Source organism: Ambystoma mexicanum, chromosome 1p (assembly GCF_040938575.1).
Source record: "Ambystoma mexicanum isolate Mex_15411 chromosome 1p, UKY_AmexF1_1, whole genome shotgun sequence".
NCBI classification, from domain to species: domain Eukaryota; kingdom Metazoa; phylum Chordata; class Amphibia; order Caudata; family Ambystomatidae; genus Ambystoma; species Ambystoma mexicanum.
In genome coordinates, this window is record NC_090921.1 from 1,057,986,499 (window position 1) to 1,058,009,562 (window position 23,064).

General features: G+C 44.2%; 1 protein-coding gene across 1 annotated transcript in view; it reads right to left on the reverse strand.

The window, feature by feature from the left end:
- Positions 1-11,824: 11,824 nt before the first annotated feature.
- Positions 11,825-23,064, reverse strand: part of LOC138567801 (chymotrypsinogen 2-like) — a 23,430-nt gene continuing 12,190 nt past the window's right edge. The window contains exons 5-7 of the mRNA XM_069646300.1: positions 21,239-21,419; positions 16,399-16,532; positions 11,825-12,111 (exon numbers count right to left, since the gene is read on the reverse strand). Coding sequence (XP_069502401.1) covers positions 11,950-12,111; positions 16,399-16,532; positions 21,239-21,419 — 477 coding nt within the window. The 3' untranslated portion in view covers positions 11,825-11,949. The remainder of the gene's footprint in view (positions 12,112-16,398; positions 16,533-21,238; positions 21,420-23,064) is intronic.

Below are 23,064 nucleotides of genomic sequence, written 5' to 3' on the forward strand. Positions count from 1 at the left end.
GGTAGGTCAGCCCTCAGGGGTGGGGGGGAGGGAGTTCCAGGATTGGGCCGCTTTGACCGGGAAACTACTCCCACCAGTCTTTGTGCGTTTATACCTGGACACTGCAAGAAGGTTAGCGTTAGTAGTTCTTGTGGGCCGGTTGGCAAGTTGTCTTGTAAATCTGTGAGATATTTGGGGCATTTGTGTGTGAGTGATACTGTTTTGAGAAAGATTTTATCGTTCGTAGATAGCCAGTTATTGGATCTTCTATGGTCAGAAATATGGGCTTTCTTAGGAATGCATAGGGCTGCTCTTAAGGTGTTGTTTTGCAAGATCTGGCTCTTATTGGTAATGTATTTATTACTCCCTAGCTATAGGGCATTACAATAGTCCAGTTTGGACAGAACAAGGGCTCTTGCCAAGGTAATGCAGTTGTTGGGGGAGAGGAAGGGTTTAGCTGCTCTAATTAGTTTTCAGGTGTAGGCTGTTGAGGTCATGGAGTTGATTTGTTTTTGAAGTTTAGTGTCGAGTCTAAATAGAAACCAAGGGTTTTGACTTCCTTGGCTACTGTGATGTTATTATCATATATTATAAAGTTGGAATAGTTATGGCCTAGTTTGTTGAGATTTGCAGGGGTGCCTAGGATAAGGAGTTCCATCTTGTCATCATTCAGGCATAGACCGTGAGAGGCTATCCATGCCTGGATGATGAGGTACACTCTATTCACAAAGGCTAAATCCTTGTTGTAATCGCCCGTCAGCGGGATGAGCATCTGGGTATCATCTGCATAATTAGTGTAGGTGATACCTAGGTCGTCTAGATCATCAAAAAGGGGCTTCATGAAAATGTTGTATAGAGTAGGGGATACGCAAGATCCCTCTGGCACCCCGCAGGTGATTGGTATGGGGTCAGCTGCTGCTATGGGGGAGAAGACGCGCATAGATCTATTATCCAAAAAGGATTGTATCCATTCTATCGCCTATTGTGAGACATGGGCGGCGGAGTCCAAGTGGTTGCACAGGATCTTGTGGTCTACTAGGTCGAACGCCGCTGAGAGATCAAGTAGCAATAGTAGTGCTGTATTACCGTTGTCTCTCAGCTCGTCGATCTGTGCCTTGAGGTCTATTAACGCTGTTTCAGTTCCGTGTTGTGGTCTAAATCCTGACTGTCATACTCCTAAAAGTTTGTTGCATTCCAGAATTTGTTGGATTTGGAGGGAAGCCACCTTGTCCAGGATTTTGAGCAGGAACGGGACTGTGGCGTTGGGGCAGTAGATGGTGGGTATGGAAGGGTCAAGGGTTTGTTTTTTAAGTAAAGGGAGAACCCAAGACTGTTTCAAGTGGTTGGGTATAGTGCCAGTTGAGAAGGAGGCGTTTATGAGTATGAAGATGAAAGGTGAGAGGTCCCCTGCAGTGTCTTTTATAATTTGGGCTGGGCAGGGGTCGCCATGGCAGTTGGAGGGTTTGAGTCCAAGGATGATTTTTTCGACTTCTAGAATGGATACTGTGTTAAAGTTGAAGCAGGGTGTGTATTGATCGGAAGGTGGTGGTGGTGTTTGGGGCCAAGGCTTGGACATATTGTTAGGCTTAGGGGCCAGGAGGAGGGTCTATTTTTTATTGTTGATCTTAGCTTGGAGAGTCGCTACCTTATTAGATTGAGCACTCTGAATGCTGGTGCACCATAGTTTGTCTTTGTGACAGGTATCTGGTGCTACGATGGGTGATTCTATTTCTTTAAGGATTGTGAACAATTTTTTGGTCCTAGAGCTAGCTTGCGTAATGCGCAAATTGAAAGAGGATTGTTTGGCGAGTATGATTTCTTTTTTGTAGAGGGAGGCTATTTTACTGAGATTGTTTTTGTTGGATTCAGAAGGGTCTTGTCTCCAAATTTGTTTGCTTTTACATTTTTCTAGTCTCAAAGCTTTCAGGTGAGGGGTGAACCAGGAGTTCACATGTTTTATAGGTTTACTCTTTCTCGTTTTCAATGGTGCTATAGCATCTAATGATGATAACATTATTTTGTTATATTCCCCTGCCATAGTGAAGGGGGTCATTGTTGGCAGGGAGCGAGTTTAAGGTGGGAAAAATCAGTGGGGTGAGTTTTTCAGCTGTGATGTTTCTTTTATTTCTCCTGGGGATGGCTGGGGCTATGTTAGTGGCGGGTGGTGGAGGTGTCATCTCTAGAGAGAAGGCTATCAGGTGATGGTCAGACCAATGTTGAGGATTGATGGACGTAATGGAGGTCTGGCAGTTGTGATCTGCTACCCAGTCAAGGGTTCTTCCTTTGATATGGGTGGCGCCTGTCACCTTTTGGATGAAGCCCAGTTCCTCAAGAGAGTCGTTGATGAGCATGGCGTTGGTGTTGGATGGATGCGCCATGCAGAAGTCACCAAATACCCTTACAGGCAACAATTGCAATTTCTATTCTGCTACTGGAGAAATGTAGAGTGACACAGGTTAATGATGGTAAATTTATTTTATTTAGATGATTTGTTGCACATGAAATTAGAGGAAACCGCTTTGAAACGTGGATGTAAAATGCTCTGCTGCCCTAGAGGGTGGAACAAGAGACAGCACAACTATTGAGCAACTTGCGCTAGTTGTTCATTTTGTCGAAGGTGCTTCTGAACATAAGTGTGCTATGTTTTGAATATCCCACTTGACTAGTCTGACCACGCTACCATCACGTTATCCGTCACCCACTCGACTATGGTTCACAAAGGTCAGACTAAACGCCCCCTCAATCAACGCCGCTCATTCAAAACCTTCCCGGTCAATGAGCTGGAAGCAAGAGTTCCCCACCACAGGGAATGCCTTGGGCCTCCTGGAATTATTCAGCAACTCTTCTATGAAACTAGTGGACACTCATGCCCCCTAAAATCCAGCTGGCTATAGCCCAAACACTCCACCCCATGGTACACCCCCAAACTAGTCTAAAACAAATGCTCAGTCAGAGCATTACAGAAATGGTGGCACAAAACCCATAACTCGGGAGACCTCCCCAACCTCAAATCTCTCCATGCAAACCATGGGACTCTGATTACAGAGACCAAAGCTGCTTAATAGTCCACCTCCATTGCGGCAGCCTTCAACAGGATGAAAGCCCTCCTTGAAGTAATAAAGCATTGTACCAAACCCTCGCCCAACCCCGAGGTACCAACAACTCAGGAAAAATGTGATGGAATCAACATATTTTTTATTGAAAAAAATAGAAAACATCTCAGAGACCATCGAATCAACCTTTCATTAGCATTCCCTGCACCACGGCACGCACACTGCCCCTCTGTACTGAATTCTCTCCTCTCTTTCCCCCGGATCTCCTAAAAATGATTGCCTCCTCAAACCTACTTCTTACTCTGATGCTACAATTGCGGCCTCCATCATCAAACAATTGACAGGCCCGGCGTTCAATGCACTCCTCAGCATCATCAATGCCTCCCTCGCAGAAGGATAATTCCCGGACACCCTCAGAACTGATCTCATAGGACCTCTTTTGAAAAAACCAACACTAGATCCAGATGACCTAGCCAACTATCGACCCATTACGAACCTCCTGTTTAATGGCAACATCTTAGAAAAGGTAGTTGCTACACAACTACTCACTAGAAAACTCCACCTCCTAAATGACCAGGGCTCAAGTCGAGGGTACACGCGAGGGGACAGAGTCCACCCACTTTATTCAGAGGGTGGACTCAGTGCCCCCACCAAAAATGAGAAACATTGAATGACCTCTTTGACTTCATGAATTAAAGATTTCCTCAGCGATCAAACCGCAGTCGTCAGGTTTGTGGGCTGGAGACTGAAAAATAACAATCACCCAAAGGTGAAATGTCGCATTTCAGTACTGCAAGTTCCAAGGAAAATATTTGTATTGGTTCTTGGAGTTTAAAAAATGAACACCTTTTAATGTTTTCAAAAACACTATTAGAGGAAAATATCCTCTCTTGGTTTTGTGTGTGTGTTGATTTTATGAAAGGCAAATTCCATTCGCCCTGTGCAATTTGGGTGGTTATGCAAAGCCAATTTAATGAAATGTGCATATTTCATCTTGATATGCTAATTTCTGGCGACATCACATCCAATTGCGTTTGTTGAGTAGTCCCCCCACTTTAATTTTTAGGACTTGACCCCTGTAAATTTAAACGTCTGGGCTGAAAACCTATTTGAATTCATTTTAGAGAGAAGCTGAGTACTGTATGTGTTTGGCTGACGTTCTTTTCAAGCCAGCTACCCCAGGAAGCGCGTATATGCTCAGGTTACTTACAGTGGAGTGTCTTTGAAGTGTTAATGAACTACGGTAGTGCGAGACCTCAACTGATGGACTTAATTCCTTTTTGAATAACGTGTCAGCATATCTTAAGGACTTTGTTCTTGCCTTTTCCCACGTATTATCTATAGATTACTTGGTTTACTGGATTTCGCCCACTTCATTTGGTTGAATGGCATTTAGACTTTGAGGCCAGATAGGTCCCCGTTAGTTGGTCTGTTTCAGGATGGCCACTCACAATCAGAATGATCTTAGCATGCCACGGAAGGGAGATAACTGATATAGATAATGAGTTTGTTTTAATAACACATGGTTACATCCAGTCGGCTTCTTGGTATGTAGTTGGATTACTTGTACTGCCTGCACGATTTGGAATACGACTTTCTGCACAAAGTTTGCACTGAGGGCACTTGCATTTTTACGGTTATAATTGTGGAAATGCAGCATTTGTTGAGATTAATCTGTATTCAGTTTAATATTTCTTTGCAGTATGATTTGCTCTTGAAGAAGGGGTCCATATCCCGAACAGCGTCAAGCTCAATTCAGATGGCTTGGCCTCCAGAAGACATTGAAGCCGATAAATGATCTTCACTTTTTTATTCTTTGTTATATATAATTTGTCTGAAACCATTATATGACTGACTGATTTTGACATAGAACTTTGGCTGTTATACAGCATTTAAAGTGTCCAGAGTATGGGAGAGTCCATACATTGGACTCTCTTTCTCTATTTTGCATTCTAACCAACTCCAGGTGCCTCAGTACGACCCAGGCGGTAAGTTACCGCCTGGGCCGTGACCTTACCACCATGGCGTAAACTACGTTTACGCCATGGTGGTTGGCGGACTTACCGCCCCATTCCGACCTTGGCGGGGCGGTAAGTCCCCAATCCCCATTTACCCTTCCCCATTCCCATTTTTGCCCCATAGGGCATAATGGGAGTGGGGAAGGCGTTAATTACGCCACCATAAATTACGGTGGCGTAATTAACTCCATGGTCCCTTAGCGCCACGGATTTTAACACCTGCTAAAAGCAGGTGTTAAGTCCGCCATGGCGCTAAGGGACCTCGTACTCAGGCGGTAAGGGTCGGCGCTGTTTACGGCGCCGTAAACCCCTTACCGCCTGAGTTGTAATGAGGCCGTCTGCTGCAAAGACCCCCCAATGCTCCATCCTCTCACTAATTGTTTTTAACCTTTAGATAGAGCGTCCAGGCACTCCCCTCAAAGATCCCAATATCCATCCACCAAGAGACAATAATCAGTTGAACATGAGAGTAAAGAGTGCGCAGGACATCATTCGTCTCTGCGATTACCTAGCCATCATCCAGTCCTGGATGTTGACTGCCTACCTCAAACTAAACCTATCCAAGACTGAATTCATCCTCATCAGTCGCCAGCTAAAAAACAACTTGTCCAACAATGGCTCAGTGATATGCACCTAGAAGGATTTGATTCACAACTTTAAGAATCAGCAAAATCCTTTGGCTTCACCATTGTCAGCAGCCTGTCCTTCCAGAAACACATAGCCAAGAAGGCCCAAATAGCCTGGTTCAGAATTTCTACTCTTCGTAAAATAAAACCCTTCATCCTGCCGCAGGACTTCTGAACTGTAGTGCAGGCCCTTGTGGTCTTGCACGTCGATGATGGAAATGCTCTCCTGACAGTGCTCCCAGCCGCTAACTTGGCTCCCCTTAAAGAAGTCCATCGCGCTGCAGCACGTCTTATTACAGGAACATGGAAATGTGCCAGAATTACCCCCATCCTATGTGAACTACTTTGGCTTCCACTCCAAGTCAGGATATTATTCACGATTGCCTGTATCATCTACAAAGCAGTCATGAGTAGCACATCAGCGTATCTTGCAGATAAGCTCCACATATCTGGTGGCACACGCTCCTCATGCAGAAAATCAACCAATCAGCTTGAATCACAACGAGAGGACCTGCAAACATTCCTTCTCTTGTCATGAACCCACTCTCTGGAACGTGATCCTGGTGTCGGCTCAAAATGACCCCAACAATTCTCCAATTTCGCAAATCTCTTAAAACATGGCTCTTTTAACAACACCTGAGCAAGGACTAATTTCAATGTGCGTAAATATAGACGCACAGACCTCACATATCTGCAGAACTGTGAAACGATGGCAGCCCAAATGCTGACTCCAACACTCTGTGCAGCGCTCTGCTGCTCTTGAGCTAGGTCTGTGCTTTCAGCAATACAAAAATAAAATAAAATACAAAAATATGTTTTTAATAACAACAGGATGGAATTAAGAAAATTCTCACTACTTCAGAAATCTATGGCAAGAATCTGGATAACTTGAGTGGGTGAGCAGGTAATTGTTCTGCTGTTGAGCTGTACATGAGGTGCACAAGCAATAGTGTTCGGGAGTTCACTTAGGGCTTTCTATGTGCACTAATAATAATAATAACAACAATGATAATAATAAAGATTGTATTATTCTCACATATTTATATAGCTCTTCATCTGTAGAACTTCGACTTCTATGTAGTGTAATAATAGGTATCTTTATTAACCACTTAAAGGGTCTTGATTTATCAACCTCTGAAGCAGGAAGATCTGAGTTGGCCCCGCTGGGATTCCAACTTGCAACCTGCAGGCTAGCCATGTGTCTGAGACCTGTGCTTAGCTTGTGAAATACAAATCACACACCGGTCCTTGTAATCCACTTTCATGTGAAATGTGTTAAATATGCAATCTCCTTGCAAAACCTAAATAGGTGTCCAGCTGTGTGTGCTGTGCTGCAACAAGTGGGCACTCCTGAAAAGGAAAACTGGATCCGGAATTTGGACTGGGAACCAAAAGAGGCCCTGGAAATAACTTTCAAAGTGGCCCCATATTACACATTTTGAGCAAGCCCAACCCTTTTCCTATGACAACATGTGGAAGTAAATTGTTTGCCACACAAACGAGACCCAGGGAGCAGAGGCCTACTGGGAAATCTCCAGAGTTCCCTATAGGCCAGTCCAGTCTTGCTGGAAGGCCACACCAAAGGGAAGATTAGCGGTGCAGCGCAGAGATATGGTGAAAGCGAGAGAATAACTTCCAGATTCCGGAATCATTTGATGAAGTAGGGTTTCTCTCCCTTTCCCCCCAAGATGCATTGTTCACTTCTATAACTGTTGTGCGCAGCTGCCAAAGAGTTACTCCAGAAATGTTCAAAAGCATGGTGGGACACCCTGGTCATGCATGAGCATGACATGTGTAGATGTTAACGATGTATGACACATGAGCAATTACATGCTCTGAATGTGGCCACTGACGAGAGGCTGCGGAATATGACGTACGTTTTAATGCATGCTAATGTGGCATTTTATCCCAACACATGCTGCCTGCAGAAAATCTTTGCTCAACTGTCTGTCACATCAGCGTTTTACAGACAGGTTCTGCGGTTGTGTTGGCAGGTTTACACCCCACCTGCTGTCTGCAATGGACCAGGATTGCCTTTCTGGAGTAGCCATAACTATCTCGCCCTCTCACAGAAGCAATTATTTAGGAACTGAAAAAAGGGATTTCACCCTGAAATAGTTTTGGGAAGACTTCTTCTAATGTGCTTTGTGCTTTCTGATAAGCTGCTTTTTTATTTGTTCTCTGCATTCAATTACATTTTCAATAGTGTGTAAAAGGTATCAAATCCACTGAAAAAATGCAAATTGCTCTTAAGGCCCCATGGGTTGCCCAATTTCACTGGCGCTGCTAAATTCCCACTAGATCCCGTTGGGGAGTTGCAATGGATCCTCTGCAAGGGAGCATGTCCCAGCCCTACTAAAGGTGGAGCCTCCACCAGCATTTGAAGTGTTAGCCCTGATGCTCGAGGTTTGGGTCTAGTTGCCTCCTTGTGTAAACCTTCCCAGAGAACGTTTCTGTGAAAACACAGAAGCATCAAACCAGGTCCAATAACTGTATCATCTTTATTTTATACAATTATGAAGCGAAATATGAAAATATCACTGTAATATAGGACACAGTAATGGTAGCCATAGAGATGCTACCTGGAAGAGACAAGACAGCTTTCTTGCAATGTGGTAGAAAAGATCTGACAGTCCATGCCAGTGGGGCCTAGGAGAAGAGAAGGATTAAGGACATACGCTCTGTCAGTGAAAGAAGAAGACGCAACAGCTGCTGGCAGTGTTATAGAGGAGACAAGATGTAATCAATGGCAGTGTAACACAGACGGTAAGACCGGTGCAGGCACTGCAAAAAAGAAGACAAGCCATCATTGCTGGCAGTATCACAAAGGTTACAAGACACAATCTTTGGAAGTGTAAGAGAGGAGATAAAGCCCAGCCAATTGTCAAATAACTTCTGAATTTAGGGTTCACCTCACAACAATGACTCTCTCTCATGAGTGGCATTTTCGAAATCCCAGAAAGGAGGCCACTTCACTCGTCACCTTAAAAGGCACTAGTTGAATTGAAAGGACTTGCAAATTATAGGCGCATCCCCAAATTGGTAACACTGCGGCGTGAGTCCTTTTAAGTCAGATACCAGCTATTTGTTTGCCAGTAAGAGCCAGACTTTCCACCAATCTGGTTTCAGGCCTAAATGCTGGCCAATGTCTACGGCACCCCTTGATAATGCAGATCTTACAGTTTGCTAGATCTCAACATGTTTCCACACGACCAACCATAAGGTACTTCTTAACATTATGCAATATTACATAGGTAAAGGGACTTGGGCTTTACCTGGTTCTCCCCTTTTGGGGTGTTTTGTTGGTGAATTGCGAGTGTGCACAGATTCCCATTCTCTTTGGTGTGCCACAGAAGTTGATCTTGTCAGCCATTTTGTTTAATGTATACATGGAGTCCCTGGAAGATCTAGTTGTGAAAATGGCCGTCCCTATGCACTGGCATGGATGACACACCCTTGCACCTGCGTTCCCACTCTCTTCAGGATATACATCTTGAAGCCCTTTGACTCTGAATTTCGTCTGTTCTCATATAGATCACAATTCCTCAGCTATCACTTTTTAGTATAGCAAAATAGCTCTGCTGCGTTCTTCTTGTACTTTGTCTTCCACTGCTAAACCTTTGGGGTTCACTTTGAAGCATACTCTTCCTTGCCTGCCACCTAATCATTCCAAAGTTAAATTTCCCAAAAGCTTCACTTGTTCTCTCTTAAATCAATCAGTTCTTATACTCCTACCTCTGATTTTATGTGTTATTTCACTCTTTCGTTTTCTCTAATATTAGTATTAGGAAGGAGAGCTCCAGATAACTTTTGTGAGAGGAAGTCATGAAACTCTAGGCCGAAAGTCGTTCATTGTTTCTGGAAGTCAAAATAATTCCATGCTCAAAACGTGTGGAGTAAATGACTTTTGAGCAAAAATATAGTGGAAGTTAATAAGCAAGAACACATATAGAATTCTCCTGCCTCCTAGGTTTGCCAGCCTGAGAATTGAATGGAAGAGGAAAATCCACTTATTGCCTTGGAAGAGGAGGACGGGACTCCAGTAGACATTCCAGGCAAATAGAAATACTACAGTACTGGGTATGAGCTGCACAGACATTCCCGCCTCTGAACCCAATAATTCAGGCATTCTTCACTAATGGACTAATGGACTGCCAACCTGTTTTTGATGGCGGCTTCATAGTTTTTCCTGCATTCCTATTTCTCCGGCTAACAAGATCGAGATTCGAGGTGCAAAAAGCTGTGGCGCATTTAGCTGCATTTGCAACCACCTTTTTCAGGTGCAACACAGATATCTGCTCTTGGCATTGCCTCTTTGTCCAGTTGCCCAGTGGTATTAAGGACAGGTCTAGGGGCAGCAGAGGGGGAGTTAGGGGTAGCAGCTCATACCCCTGGCAATCCCCAAATTACGTCCCTGTGATCCTGCATCCTGGGCTACCTGGCAACCAGCGCAACATCAAGCAGCAAGGATGGGGATGCAGTGAGCCAGGCATTTATTCCGGGTGAAAGCAGCTACGAAGCTCTTGGCAGTTTTGCCACCAGCACAAAACATGCCATTTCTTTCATTTTCAATTAGTAGTTGCTCCAGGGACATCCTATATGCACAGACAAGAGAAATTCCTAGAAATAGCCCAACATTTAATGCATCTGCCAGTCAAACTATTTATTCCTGGGGATTCTCCTCAGAATCCGCTTCTTGTGGATTCATAGGAATCTGCTTCTTGTGGATTTCCTTTGCAGCTGGGGAGCAGGTGTAAGTGGATCTAGGTCACCTGGCCTAAGCCCTACCCACCTGGTGCCTTCCTGGTTGCCGCTCTTTTGCACCACTTAGCAAGCCCCGCCCACCTGGTGCCTTCCTGCTTGCCGCTCTTTTCCCTACTTAAGGAGTCCCCCAGCCTCTTTGCAGCTGGGGAGCAGCTGGGGAGCAGGACTGACTGACTTCTGCAATTGTATTCACTCTCCCCTCTTGCTTCTCCAGTCTTTTTGACTGCTTACTCTCTGTTCTCTTCTCCCCTCCCCTCTCCCTTTTCTATCTCCTCCCCTCCTCCCCTTACTTTCTTCTACGCACTTACTCTATCAGAATTGTCCCTGGACCTAGTATGATAGCAACCTCGTCTGTTGCTCCCCCACCCCCTTACTGCCCCCCCCCCACCACCCTCCAGCACTATCTGAAAAGTTGTCAGGCTTAGTACGATAGTCGCTTGTTTTGTTCCTCCCCTCCCTTTCTGCAACCCTCTCCCTCACCTTTTGTTTTTCTCCAGCTCTACCAGAAATGTCGCCAGGCCTAGTACGGAAGTCGCCTGTCTGTTTCCATTTCCTTCCCATTCTCACCCTCCCTTCCTCATCTATGTTTTAGCTCTTGCACTATCTGAAATGTCGTCAGGCCGAGTACGATAGTTAATTTCACATCCTTACTGTTCATGGCCTGTAAAAATGTCCTTCCCTTGTTCCCTCCCTTGCCTTGAAGCGCTTTGAAACACATTGTGTATAGGCACTATATAAATAAACTATCATATCATATCATAACAAATTCCTGGCACGCATGCCATGATCCTCAGGAAGGAGCCATGGAAAGGGCACATTCCGAGGTGCACTGCATCCGTATAGTGAATGCTTGCTTCTTCTCCACCAATGCAATGCCTGCAGCATGCAGAAAGAAAAAAGGGCAGGTTTACTGGTGTCCCTAGCTCACCCTCTCTCACCCACAGTGGCACTACTTCACGCCGGATCGTTTACTATAACCATTTATGAGGCCCCTACTGGCCTCAGTGATGGTTATTTTACTGGGCATCTCCACATATGTGATGGTACTTTCAGCAGAATTATCAGGTACCTGTGAAATTGATCCACATGCTGAGTTCACGCCTGTTACTGCATGCAGACACAATTATGCTCATGGGAATGTCAGGATGTGAAAGAAACACAAAAGCAATTCCCCATTATATTTCTGTTTCTTGGGAACCCTCACAAATAAGGATGATGACGATGGTGGGAGAGCATAATGAGGAAACTATTCACGTTCCATTTGCTTTCAATCACAGAAGAAACTTGTCCTTTGCTAAACGCACAATATCACCCAACTTAAAACACTATCCCACGAATCTAGAAGCAAGGTTGAAAGGCAAATAATCACATAGTCATCAGCAACTCATAATATATGGTCTTTAATAAAGTTGCAAGCATTGAAACGACCAAGAATTGTCAAGGGCAGCACAGTCAAGTTGCTGCCAATCATGGGCAGCTGCACATGAGAGCACACTCCTTAGGGAGGCTTCAGTTGGCCATAACAATCCCATCGATCCATGTGCGAAATGTGGTTACACGTGAATAGACAGCTGGTGAGGTGGAAGTACAAGTGTTACTACCCCAGGAAGCCACGCCAATCAGGTACCAGACACCATACCTCTCACAGGCCAGAGGGCCGCCTATGTCACCCTGCAAGCAAGGACAGAAAAAAAGGTTAACAAATAGTCGATAGGAATTGAGTCAGAAGATGCTTTATATGTTTGTGCGTCCTCATTAAATTCTGCCTTCTTTTTTATATTGAGTTCTTCAAGATACAACAAACAAAGCTAATGTCAGCACAGATCAAAGTATCAGCTCCAGACAACAAAACCATCTTATGTTGTTTCCTGGTCCTCTGAAGGTTTGGCTGCGGACACAGGCATCGATGCAGAGCATTCCACAACACAGGATATGAGCAGGAAACCATTATCACACTGTTAGCTCCCTTGGAATGTTCTGTATAATTTCCCTTCATATAATAGTCAAATTATTTTCTACAATATGGTTGAAGCCTTGCCATGAACTTAAAAAGAAAATCACGGCAATCATAAATACAACAACGTTGTATTTATAATTGTCGCGGCTTTTCTTTTAGGCAAGTCCTGGCAATTATGAATACTTCGCCGGCATCCGGCAGAGTATTCATAATTGCTGTGACTTTCTTTTCTAGTTTCCCAAGCACCGGAAACTAGAAAAGAAAGTCACAGCAATTATGAAAACTCTGCCAGCAGCCTACGAAATATTTATAATTGCTCTGCCTTTCATTTTACATTTTCTGTGCTTCCCTGGGCTTGGGGAGCACAGAAAATGTAAAATGAAAGTGAAGGCAGCCTCCTCTCCATGTTAAGCTCTGCTCTCTGGCCGCAGTAAGAAAAATCTCCCAGTAGGGGGCTTTTGCTGCTTGATTATTGTTGCCATAGCAGAGCTTAACATGAGCAGAGGAGGCTGCTTCATATCACAAAATGGATGCCCCCATGTAACGAGCGCGATAGAAATAAAATATCAATATCAATAAACACTTTGAGCCTCATTTGCTCAAAATTTTACATAGGAACTTTCTTTAAAAATATGTTTTATATATATTTTTGATTATTGCCCATCTTTTGGGACAATAACATTTTTGAGTGAACTTCCCGTTAAGTCTATGCCAATTCAATCTTGTCAATCATGGTAATATGATCTATTGGTAATTCATTGATGTTATGTGCATGTATGCATGTGTATGTTTAGGGACATTTCAGGCTAGGATTTTATGATTTAATGATTGGTTATGATGAATTTAATTAGGATCAAATGTATTTCATTATTTGAATGTATGTTTGCTTTGCATATTTTTATATTTCTTTGTTTTGTAAATTTTACTAATTTGTGTAAGGTTCAAATTCTGAAACCAAATCACAAATACAAAAGAAAAAGAAGAACATTGAAAAACTCTCTACGACACAATTTAAGAGCATTAAAAAACTGTCTTAAAAGAAATGGGGAAAGAAAGAGTCCTAGACTTAGGGACCCTCATGGTCCCTGCACACCACTGTACTGAATCAACAGTAAAAAATATATCATGTAGATAATTCTTTAGGAATACATTATAAGAGACAAAAGATTTAAAAAAACATAACATTATTTTAATTAAACAAAATGGATTAGAGTTCTACATGTTTCGGGATTCCACACTTCCTCAAGAGCAACTTTTATACATCATCATTCCAGAATCTTAGGTTGCTGATCTACAAAATAAACAACATTTTTCAGAAAAATATACTCTTTTTTGTCACTCATAGAAGAACTAAAATACAATATATAAAACATTCTCCCATGGTCAGTAGTCATCATTCACCTGGATTATAAAGCAAGCGAGGGTCACAATGTAATGGATTCCTCATATCATGTGGGTATATTCTCCACTTATAGACCACTGCAGATTCTAAACTTCACATTGAAACAGAATATTGACAGGGGAAAATGAAGCTGGGGAACTGATTCTCTAATAAAGCATGTTCTACTTATCTGTGTCTCCATGACACAAAATTTAGATATATCAGGCCTTACCTCCTAAAGTAAGAGCCAATGATCATCAGCAGAGTAATGACATGTTCTAGCCAGAAAGGAATCTGGCTTCACATCGGAACTGTCAGCTCAATTGATCTGTGTTCCAAAAGAAAGTAAAAAGGGAACTGGAGGCGTTCATCCTACATCCTACATCTGTAGACGTCTCTAAGTGGAGAATATACCTACATGATATAAGGAATACATTAGAAATGTGGCCCTTGCTCGCTTTATAATCCAGGAGAACAATGACTCCTGAACATGAGAGAATGTTTATATAGTGCATTATAGTTTTTCTATGAGTGACTAAAAAGATTATATATTTCTGATTTTTTTATTTTTTATTTTGTAGATCAGGAACATAAGATTCTGGAATGATGATGCATAAAATGTGCTCCTGAGGAAGGGTGGAATCCCAAAACACGTAGAGCCCTTATCCAGAACCCCAACAATATTTTGTTTAATTAAAATAATTTGGTTTTTTAAAACTTTGTGTGTCTCATAAGTGTGGTAAAAGTAGTTCCCAAAAACTTATGGCAAGGGAACGTCTGCCACTGTTTTGCTGTACTGCTGAACTTATAATGAGGCCCATTATGTGGTGGCATAGTATTGGTGGCATAGTATAGCCTATACATCTTATATTTTAAGTTTTGCCTATTAGGTGGCACTTAAGTGCCACCATTAAGCCAAGAACATTGCATTGGACTAAAGCTTTAAGGTAAATTAAATGTGAGGTGGGACACAAAACGTGTCCATTTTATTTGCTTATTTACCCATCCATTGACTGCCTAGGACCATGCTAATCCCTTTGGCCATTTCTACCCACTACCTGCCCATATTCACCTAAAATTGTCCTGCTGGAGCCATTTGGGCTAACTCTATTGAGCAGTAACATCCTACTTTGGCCTGTCAGTGTTATTTCTAAGCACTCATCTGTGAGTTAATAGCTTAATTGCAGCTGAAAATGCACTAGTGGTGTAATAAAAATGTTTTTAACAAGTGCGTCTTCGACCACTTGATTTATATTTGTTTGTTGCACTGAAGTCCTGTTAAAAAGAATTGACTAAACCAAGAGTTTTGACTTGTGTATAGGTGTTAGATAGACATTTGCTGTGCACTGCTATCATATGTCCATATAATCACACCATGTTCCAGCTATAGCCATCTTACGGCTAGCTAGTACCCTTATTGCAGGGCCGGGCAAATGCATATTACACTCCTACACAGAGGCCAAAACTGTTGGCTTTTGCCAATGTTTGTTTAAGTAAGAAACAGTTTATGCTGTCATGACTGTTCTTCAGTTGTAGGTAATGAGGTGTGCAGTAACAAAATCGGGCAAAAAAGTAATCTGTAAAATAAATTGTGGCAAAAATGCTGTGTTTTGACCCAGTAAAGGTGTACTCATTATATAATTTAAGGGGAGTGGGTGTTTTGGGGGTGTCACCCCTCCCCTTAAATGGTATAATGGGACTGGAGGTTGCGGGGATGTCCCATGCATCCATTACATGGATTGCAGCAGCAAAACAATAGCCTTTTAGCCGCAATATTTTGTGTAAACGACAATTTTTTATGCGATTTTAACGCATGAACTGATAATGCATGCAGTAGAATTGGTCAATGGCAATTGCATGGTGTTTGAGGAAAGCTGTTCATACACTTGTAATAATACATCTGAATCAGGCACATACAATAGATGTCTCTTGCTCGCAGATGCTGTCCTTTCCAGATGACGAGTGTTGCAAGAGGGAGAAATGTCATTGGAATATTCATGGCTAGCGGTAGCTGGTGAAGACTTGTAAAGATTAATTCGATATCTGCTCTTCTTTCCCAGTAGAGGTTGGAGCGAACCTAGACTGAGAAACTCACCATACTTTGGAGTCAATGTAGATTGAGATGCTCACCATATATTGGAGCTAATGTGGACTGAGGTACTCACCATACATTGAAGCAAACATAGACTAAGTCACTCGCCAGACATTGGAGTCCATGTAGATGGAGATGCTCACCATATGTTGGAGCCAACCTAGACTGAGAAACTCACCATACTTTGGAGTCAATGTAGATTGAGATGCTCACCATATATTGGAGCTAATGTGGACTGAGGTACTCACCATACATTGAAGCAAACATAGACTAAGTCACTCGCCAGACATTGGAGTCCATGTAGATGGAGATGCTCACCATACATTGGAACCAACGTAGACTGAGGTAGTTGCCATATATTGGAGCCAACGTAGACTGAGACACAGACCATACATTGGGGCTAACCTAATCTGAGATAATCACCATACATTGAAGCAAACATAGCCTAAGACACTTGCCATACATTGGAGCCAGCGTAGACTGAGCTACTCACCATACATTGGAGCCAAGGTTGACTGAGGTACTCACCGTGCATGCAGATGCGCCAGCACCACCAGCGCATACCATAGTGTCAGAGATGGTGCTGCCAAAGAACGCCTCGCAATCCAAGTTCAACAGGAGGGGCACTACTGCTTGCTGCAGTTTGTTTGGAGAGAAAAAAGCTGTGGAAAGAGGAACATAAGCCCAATGGAACTCCAATGGCATCTTTGCTTTGCAATGGGGTTCATAATTTAATACAAAACTACAAAACAAAGAACTATAAGCATGTGTCGTGTGGGTTTCAAGTAATTTCAGCAGTTTGGTTGTCTGTCAAGAATTTCTTACAATCATGGAGTGTTTAGTCTCGGGGAGTGATATATTCTGGATTTTCCATGGTGAATCCCACCTAGAAGAATTAAGAGAGAACATACTACTATTTTGGTTGTCCCATTTTCTCTCCACACATCACGGACCTTGGCAAGAAGTCCAATTTTCAGCTGCACTTTCTCAGGGGCATTCTACCTTTCCTCAACCTCCCCCAGAAGCTCCAGAGCCCTGGTTCTCTCTAGGATCAAATTCAAGACCCTTTGCACCATCCACAACGCTGTCTGGGGCCTGGGACCTCTCTACATCCAGCTTTCACTACCTAAATACCTCCCGGCCAGAGTCCTTTGGTCGTCTGGCTTCAACTCTCTGCAAGTCAAATGTTTCTCCAAGCTGAGAGCGAGAGGTAGATCCCTCTCCGTGGCTGGGTCCTCCCTCTGGAATGACCTCCCTGCCCCCCTCAGACTTGAGCCGGATCTTATTAAGTTCTGAAAACTTCTCAAGACTTTCGTTTTCTCCTCTTCCATCCCTCTCCCCCTCCCGTGCCATTTCCCTCTGCCACTGCGACTGGGGTCTGGTCACTTCAGAGTCATACAGGGGCCAGACCACCCCCTACCAGTCCCCCCGGCATCACTTGCCAGCACTTGCCCTCGGGCTCCCTTTACCGGACTAGCCTAACCTGGTCATCCCTGTCCACCGCACTGATTGTCCCTTTCCCCTCTCTTCCCCTGGCACTTGCTTCCTTGCTCCCCCAGTACTTTCCCACCCCCTTCCTTTGGGCACCCCACCCCTTCACTTCTCCCTCTACCCCCTGCACTTACCACCTTATCATACATTTGCACTGTAGGATTGCCAAAAGGCCAATGTAACCGTTTTTGTTGATCTACCTTTGTGGTTCCCATACCTCCACCACCCCCATCCCCTACATGTCCTCTGGCGCTTGGAAACACTTGTGTATAGACGCCATACAAATGTTCAATAAATAAATAAAATAATTCTAATCACCCCTCCTCTTTGGCTCTTCTTGCAATCACTGTCCTCTTTCTTCCTCACTGTCCTCTTTCTTCCTCACTGTCCTCTTTCTTCCTCACTGTCCTCTTTCTTCCTCACTGTCCTCTTTCTTCCTCACTGTCCTCTTTCTTCCTCACTGTCCTCTTTCTTCCTCACTGTCCTATTTCACTTTTCACTGCATCTCTCCCTCTCTCTCTCTCTCTCACGTTATGTAACTTTTTTTCTTCCCACGTGTTCACCTGAGATCCCTATCTAATTGTCATGCTTCTGATCCCCCCTTGCTCCCTATCTGTCTCTAGCATGCCACTCACCCCTCTTGCTCTTTTCTCTCTCTAACCCTCCCTGGAATCACCGCCCTCTTTTTTCCTCACTGTATAATCTGCCTTCACACTGCAAACTCTCTCTCCCTCTCCCCACGTGTATACCTGATGTCCCTTTGCAGCCGTAATGCCCCTGATCCCCCCTGCGTTCTCCCTATCTGCCTCTGTCTCTAGCACGCCAGTATCACCCCTCGCCCCTCTTGCTACTTTTCTCTTTCTGAGCATGTCTTCTTTGCATTCCCTCTTCTCCAAGCTCACGAGTCTGGTTTTAATCTGCCTTTTTCTTTCCATTAGAGTGAATGAAGCCAACCGAAACGCCTGCCTCTGCTAAACGTGCATTTCCGCGTTACACAACATACAATGCAATCAGAATGACTGGGAAATACAGACGAGATGGCTTCATTCGCTCTTGTGTGTGTGCCTTTCACTCACTGTGCTGTGCACGCTCTCCTATAATAATAAAGCAGGTTCTGCTAGAATTGTACTGTCACTGCCTCTCCAAGACACGTGAGGTGTGAAACGCAGCAGCAAAAAGTAATCTCTGCGAGATCTCAGGCTTTTGTGCTCTTAAACAGCGAGCTTTCTTTATCTGGCTAATACGCAGGGCTGGCCGCTTTGTATACATCTTTGCCACTCCCTGGGCCTCATTCCGAGTTTGGAGGTAATCATGGTGCTATTAGCGCCATGACTACCTCCAATACTGGTACTGAGTCCGCCCTCGTTCAATGGGGACTTACCGGTCTATTCCGACCTTTGCGGGACTGGTAAGTCTCCATTGAAAAAGCCATTCCCCATAGGGTGCAATGGGAAGGGGGAAGGCGCTAATAATGGTACCGCAAATTACACTACCGTTATTAGCTCTAAAGTCCCTTAACGGGTCCCGTCCTTAACGCCTGGTAAAACCAGGCGTTAAGAAAGGGACCCGCTAAGGGAACTCGGAATAGGGCGCAAAGGGATTACCGGCACCGGTGTCCTTACCGGTGTCCGGGATCCCTTTGCGCCCAACTCGCAATAAGGCCCCCTGTCTTTCACCATCCTACCCTCAAAGTCAGGGGCAGTATCACAGGGTTAGTATGAACTCAAATCTGGAAGAGTCTGCCGCCTGCTGCCAAAAGCCTCTCTTCACTGCCCGCAGCCCCCGCTTTGGGGTGGGGGTGGGGGAAGCGACCACATGTCCTGGGAGGGGGCTCCACCACATGTCCTGGGAGGAGGCCCCACTTGGATTAAAAAAAATGGAAAAAAATCCTTTTTTTAAAAAAAAATCTTTTTGAATTCACTCTACATTTATAAAGAAGTTATTTCTGTAACAGAAATAATTTCTTTATGAAGGCAGAGTGAATACAAAAAGAAACTTTCTTTTTTGAAGTCCCCGGGCTACTCCATGAGATTAAGACCCTAGGCTGGACGCCTCCATGTCATTGGGTGGGGCAGCCCTATGATTTCAAAAATAAATAGTTTATTTTTGAAGTCACTCTGCCTTCATAAAGAAATTATTTGCGTTATGGTTGGGTCCTTAACAGAAATAATTTCTTTATGAAGTCAGAGTGTACTCTGAAATGGCGTCCTTAAATTACCTGGCCCCGCCTCCAGGATACCCTACTCCTCCTGCATGGAGGCGCCCCTTTCCAAGAGCTCATGACCCTCTCACTCCCTTGAATTCTCAGGAGTTCCCTTCGGTCCTGAGGACCCCCATCCCACTAAAAAGGAGACTGGGGAGTGAAAGTGATGGAGCCCCCATCCAGGGAACTGTTGACTGGCACTGCACTTCTGAGCAGTGAAATGAATCCCCCATTTAAGCGTGTGTGGCGCATGTAAGTCTGGTGTAATGTGAAAGCACCGATTCCTGATCTCCCAGGATGACCTGTCAAATCCTTGTTTGTTATAAACCAGGATTCAGCATTTGGCTGGCAGAACCCTGTTGTAAACTAACACAAAAAACGCGGCCTTGTTATGCTCCAGACTTTTGTGGTCTCAATTTATCTGGTGCACCCGGGAAGTTACCCGCTGGTGGTGCCATTTTGCCAACAGGCTTTTTCCTGATTTGATGGCACCTTCAAAATGGGCTATCAACTGGCAGCACAGAGGAAGCGAGGGTCTCTACTGGGTGTTTATTTATTTGCTTGTTTAAGGTTTTTGTGAAGTACTAGATGCCGAGTTGCGCGACATCATAGCGCTATAAGAGAAAGGGAACAGCAAGAAAGAGTTCCAGGAAGATGCCCCTATTCCGGAAGAGGATTCTGAATGCAGGGGGATGCAGGCGGAAAGGGGAAGCCTTTTTGAGCTTAAGCTCCATATAGATGGTTTGGCAATGGTGTATATGTCTTTATGCCTTTAAAATGAAGGTCTTCATTGTAGGTTTGCCGAAATGTGGTCTGCCAGGGCAGAATGTAATGTAAGCGGTAGCGCACATGCTTATGCGGGGGTCTCCGGTTCATTATGAGAAAAACACTAGGACTGTGGCCCAAGATGGGGTCTTCAGAAATACTGTGTGCGATCATTGCGAAACTCTGCTTGCATTATTTTTTACTTTCTTTTTTAATTACATGTTCACCAATGGTGGGCCCCCATCATTTTGGTCGTGGAAACGGATTTCACACAGTAGCAGATTCTATTGCCATACTGCAATGTTTTAACAATGCACAGAAGGGTCAGTGTTGACCCTTCTCTGCATGAAATTACAAAAGGATCAGATGGTGGGCTTCTGTGATGCCAACATTTTAACCCTTTCTGGGGTCCCTAATAGATTTGTTTCCAAGAAGTAGAGTGGTTATGTTGGCGCCACAACTTCACTTCATGCAAAATGATCTAACAACATTTGGGGAGGGGAATTAAGTGGTGGAGGTAACAATTGGATTGACTTCTCTGTGATATTTGACCTCTTGATCAGGCGGTATTTCCAGCATGCATTGGTTCATACAATTTCACCTGTGGTAAACACTCATACCGCAGTTTGGCTGATGGTAAAAACAAATAGTATTTGCAAATACTGCCTGTTTTGACCTTTACCAGCAACCTTGCAAAGATGGCAGAAGATCCTTGGCACATGCCACAAGAGATAGGAAGAGGTGAGCTGGAATTGGGAATGTTACCAGTGAACAGGGTTTATGGTACCTCACTGACCCCTAACATGGGTTTTAGGTAAATGTGGAAGTTGGGCCACCCTGAACTGTACCACGCTTGCTAACCGAAAATTCTAGTGTTGATGTAACTGCCCCAATTCAAAAGACTCTTACCGCTGTTTCTTGTTAAACCCCACCCTGTGGTGACGCAGAGTTCCAGGCCAGTGTACTCCTCCCCTTCGGGTGGTATGCAAATTGGTAAAACGGTTTTGGTGAATCCAACAGGCTTGGCCAGCTTGATAAGGGCAACGTCAAACTCTTTTGTCTCTGGTGACCAGTCTGGGTGGGTGAAGACCTATGGAAAAGGAGTCAAGATAACATAAAAAGAAAACACTGAGGAGAACACGATGCACTGGGCCAGGTTTCAACAACATTGTGTATGGATTTCCTGTTAAATGTAACATTTCAGGAACTTGTGCATGGTAGACGCTGTAACGTGGGGCCCTACAGAATGTCCCAGTAAATGAGCAATATGATTGGCTATTTCTGTCCTTGTGCAGATGTACTTCCTGCATATATTGACCATAAAGAAAAGCCTCAGGTGGGCAAATCCTTCAAATAATATCGCTACTCCTATCAAAGAGACTCATGGTTTACAAAGAGTGATAAACTCTGGCTGCCCCTTGTGCCTGAACATCTGAGAACACCAGTTGATTTGATGCATTGAGCTGGCTTTATTTCCAGATATTTGAAACAGCTGGAGCATCTGGCGGCTGCCGAAGCAATGCAGGGAGCAAGGACCAGACCCTGGGATGAAATAAAATGCTACCCTTAGGGAGTGCGAATCCAGGATGGACATGTCCATTGACAGCATGATCAGTGGTCTGCAAGAAGGAAGTGCAGAGGTGGGGCATTGGCTTGAACAAAGCAGCACCAGGAAGATGGGTAAAATTCACTGACATGGGCAAACTGCTACCAGGATGAAGTGTGGAGATGGACGCTTCACCAGCATTAACAAAATGCTGCCAGGTGAACCCATCACTGGTAGGCTCAAAATGGTATCATTACGGAGTGCAGAGTTGGCCAACCACCACAATTTACAACATGATGCCAGGAACGAAGCAAAGAGGAGCGCCCACCGCTGGCATGGGCACAGTGTTTTTCAAAGCATTCCCAAGAGGGGTATAATCAGACTACGGCCAGTTCGTTTTCACAATGAAAATTGGTTGGTTGCAAAATGTACAAAGCAACTCTTGTACCCCTTACTTCACAGTTACTGTGTGTTTGAAAAATGGTTTCTTTTTGTAAAGATGTGCGTCTACCGTTCTAGAAACGTACAATTCTTGAAAAAAACGGAAAAAAGAACTGAAATTGCGACAATACTTCATTTTACTATTTAATTTGAATGGGGGTCATTACGACCTGGGCGCAAAGGGATACCGGGCACCGTTAATGACACCGGTGCCGATAATCCCTTTGCGCCCTATTCCGAGGTCCCTTTGCTGGTCCCTCCCTTAACGCCTGGTTTTACCAGGCGTTAAGGACGGCACCCGCAAAGGGATACCGGGGTCAATAACGGTACCGCAATGTACGGTACCATTATTGACGCCTTCCCATTGAGCCCTATGGGGGCTCAAATGGGAATGGGGAATGGCTTTTCAAATGGGGACTTACCGGTCCCGCTAAGGTCGGACTGGACCGGTAAGTCCCCATACCACCAAGTCGGTGGCGGTACCGGTATTGGTGCTAGTCATGACGCTAATAGCGCCATGACTAGCATCAACCTCGGAACGAGGGCCAATGACTAGAAATGTAAATTTGGCAATCTATTTTGAGGAAATTAAAAAAATAAATGCTTTCTTTGTGTTTACACCCTTGGCCAACAGGTGTTCCACTCTACCAAGAGCGTGCCTTGGTTATAAGGCACAGTGTCTTAAATTGACTGATTTTCTTGATATGGATCCAGTGAACTGTTTTCAATGCAGGTGTAATGTCAGTAC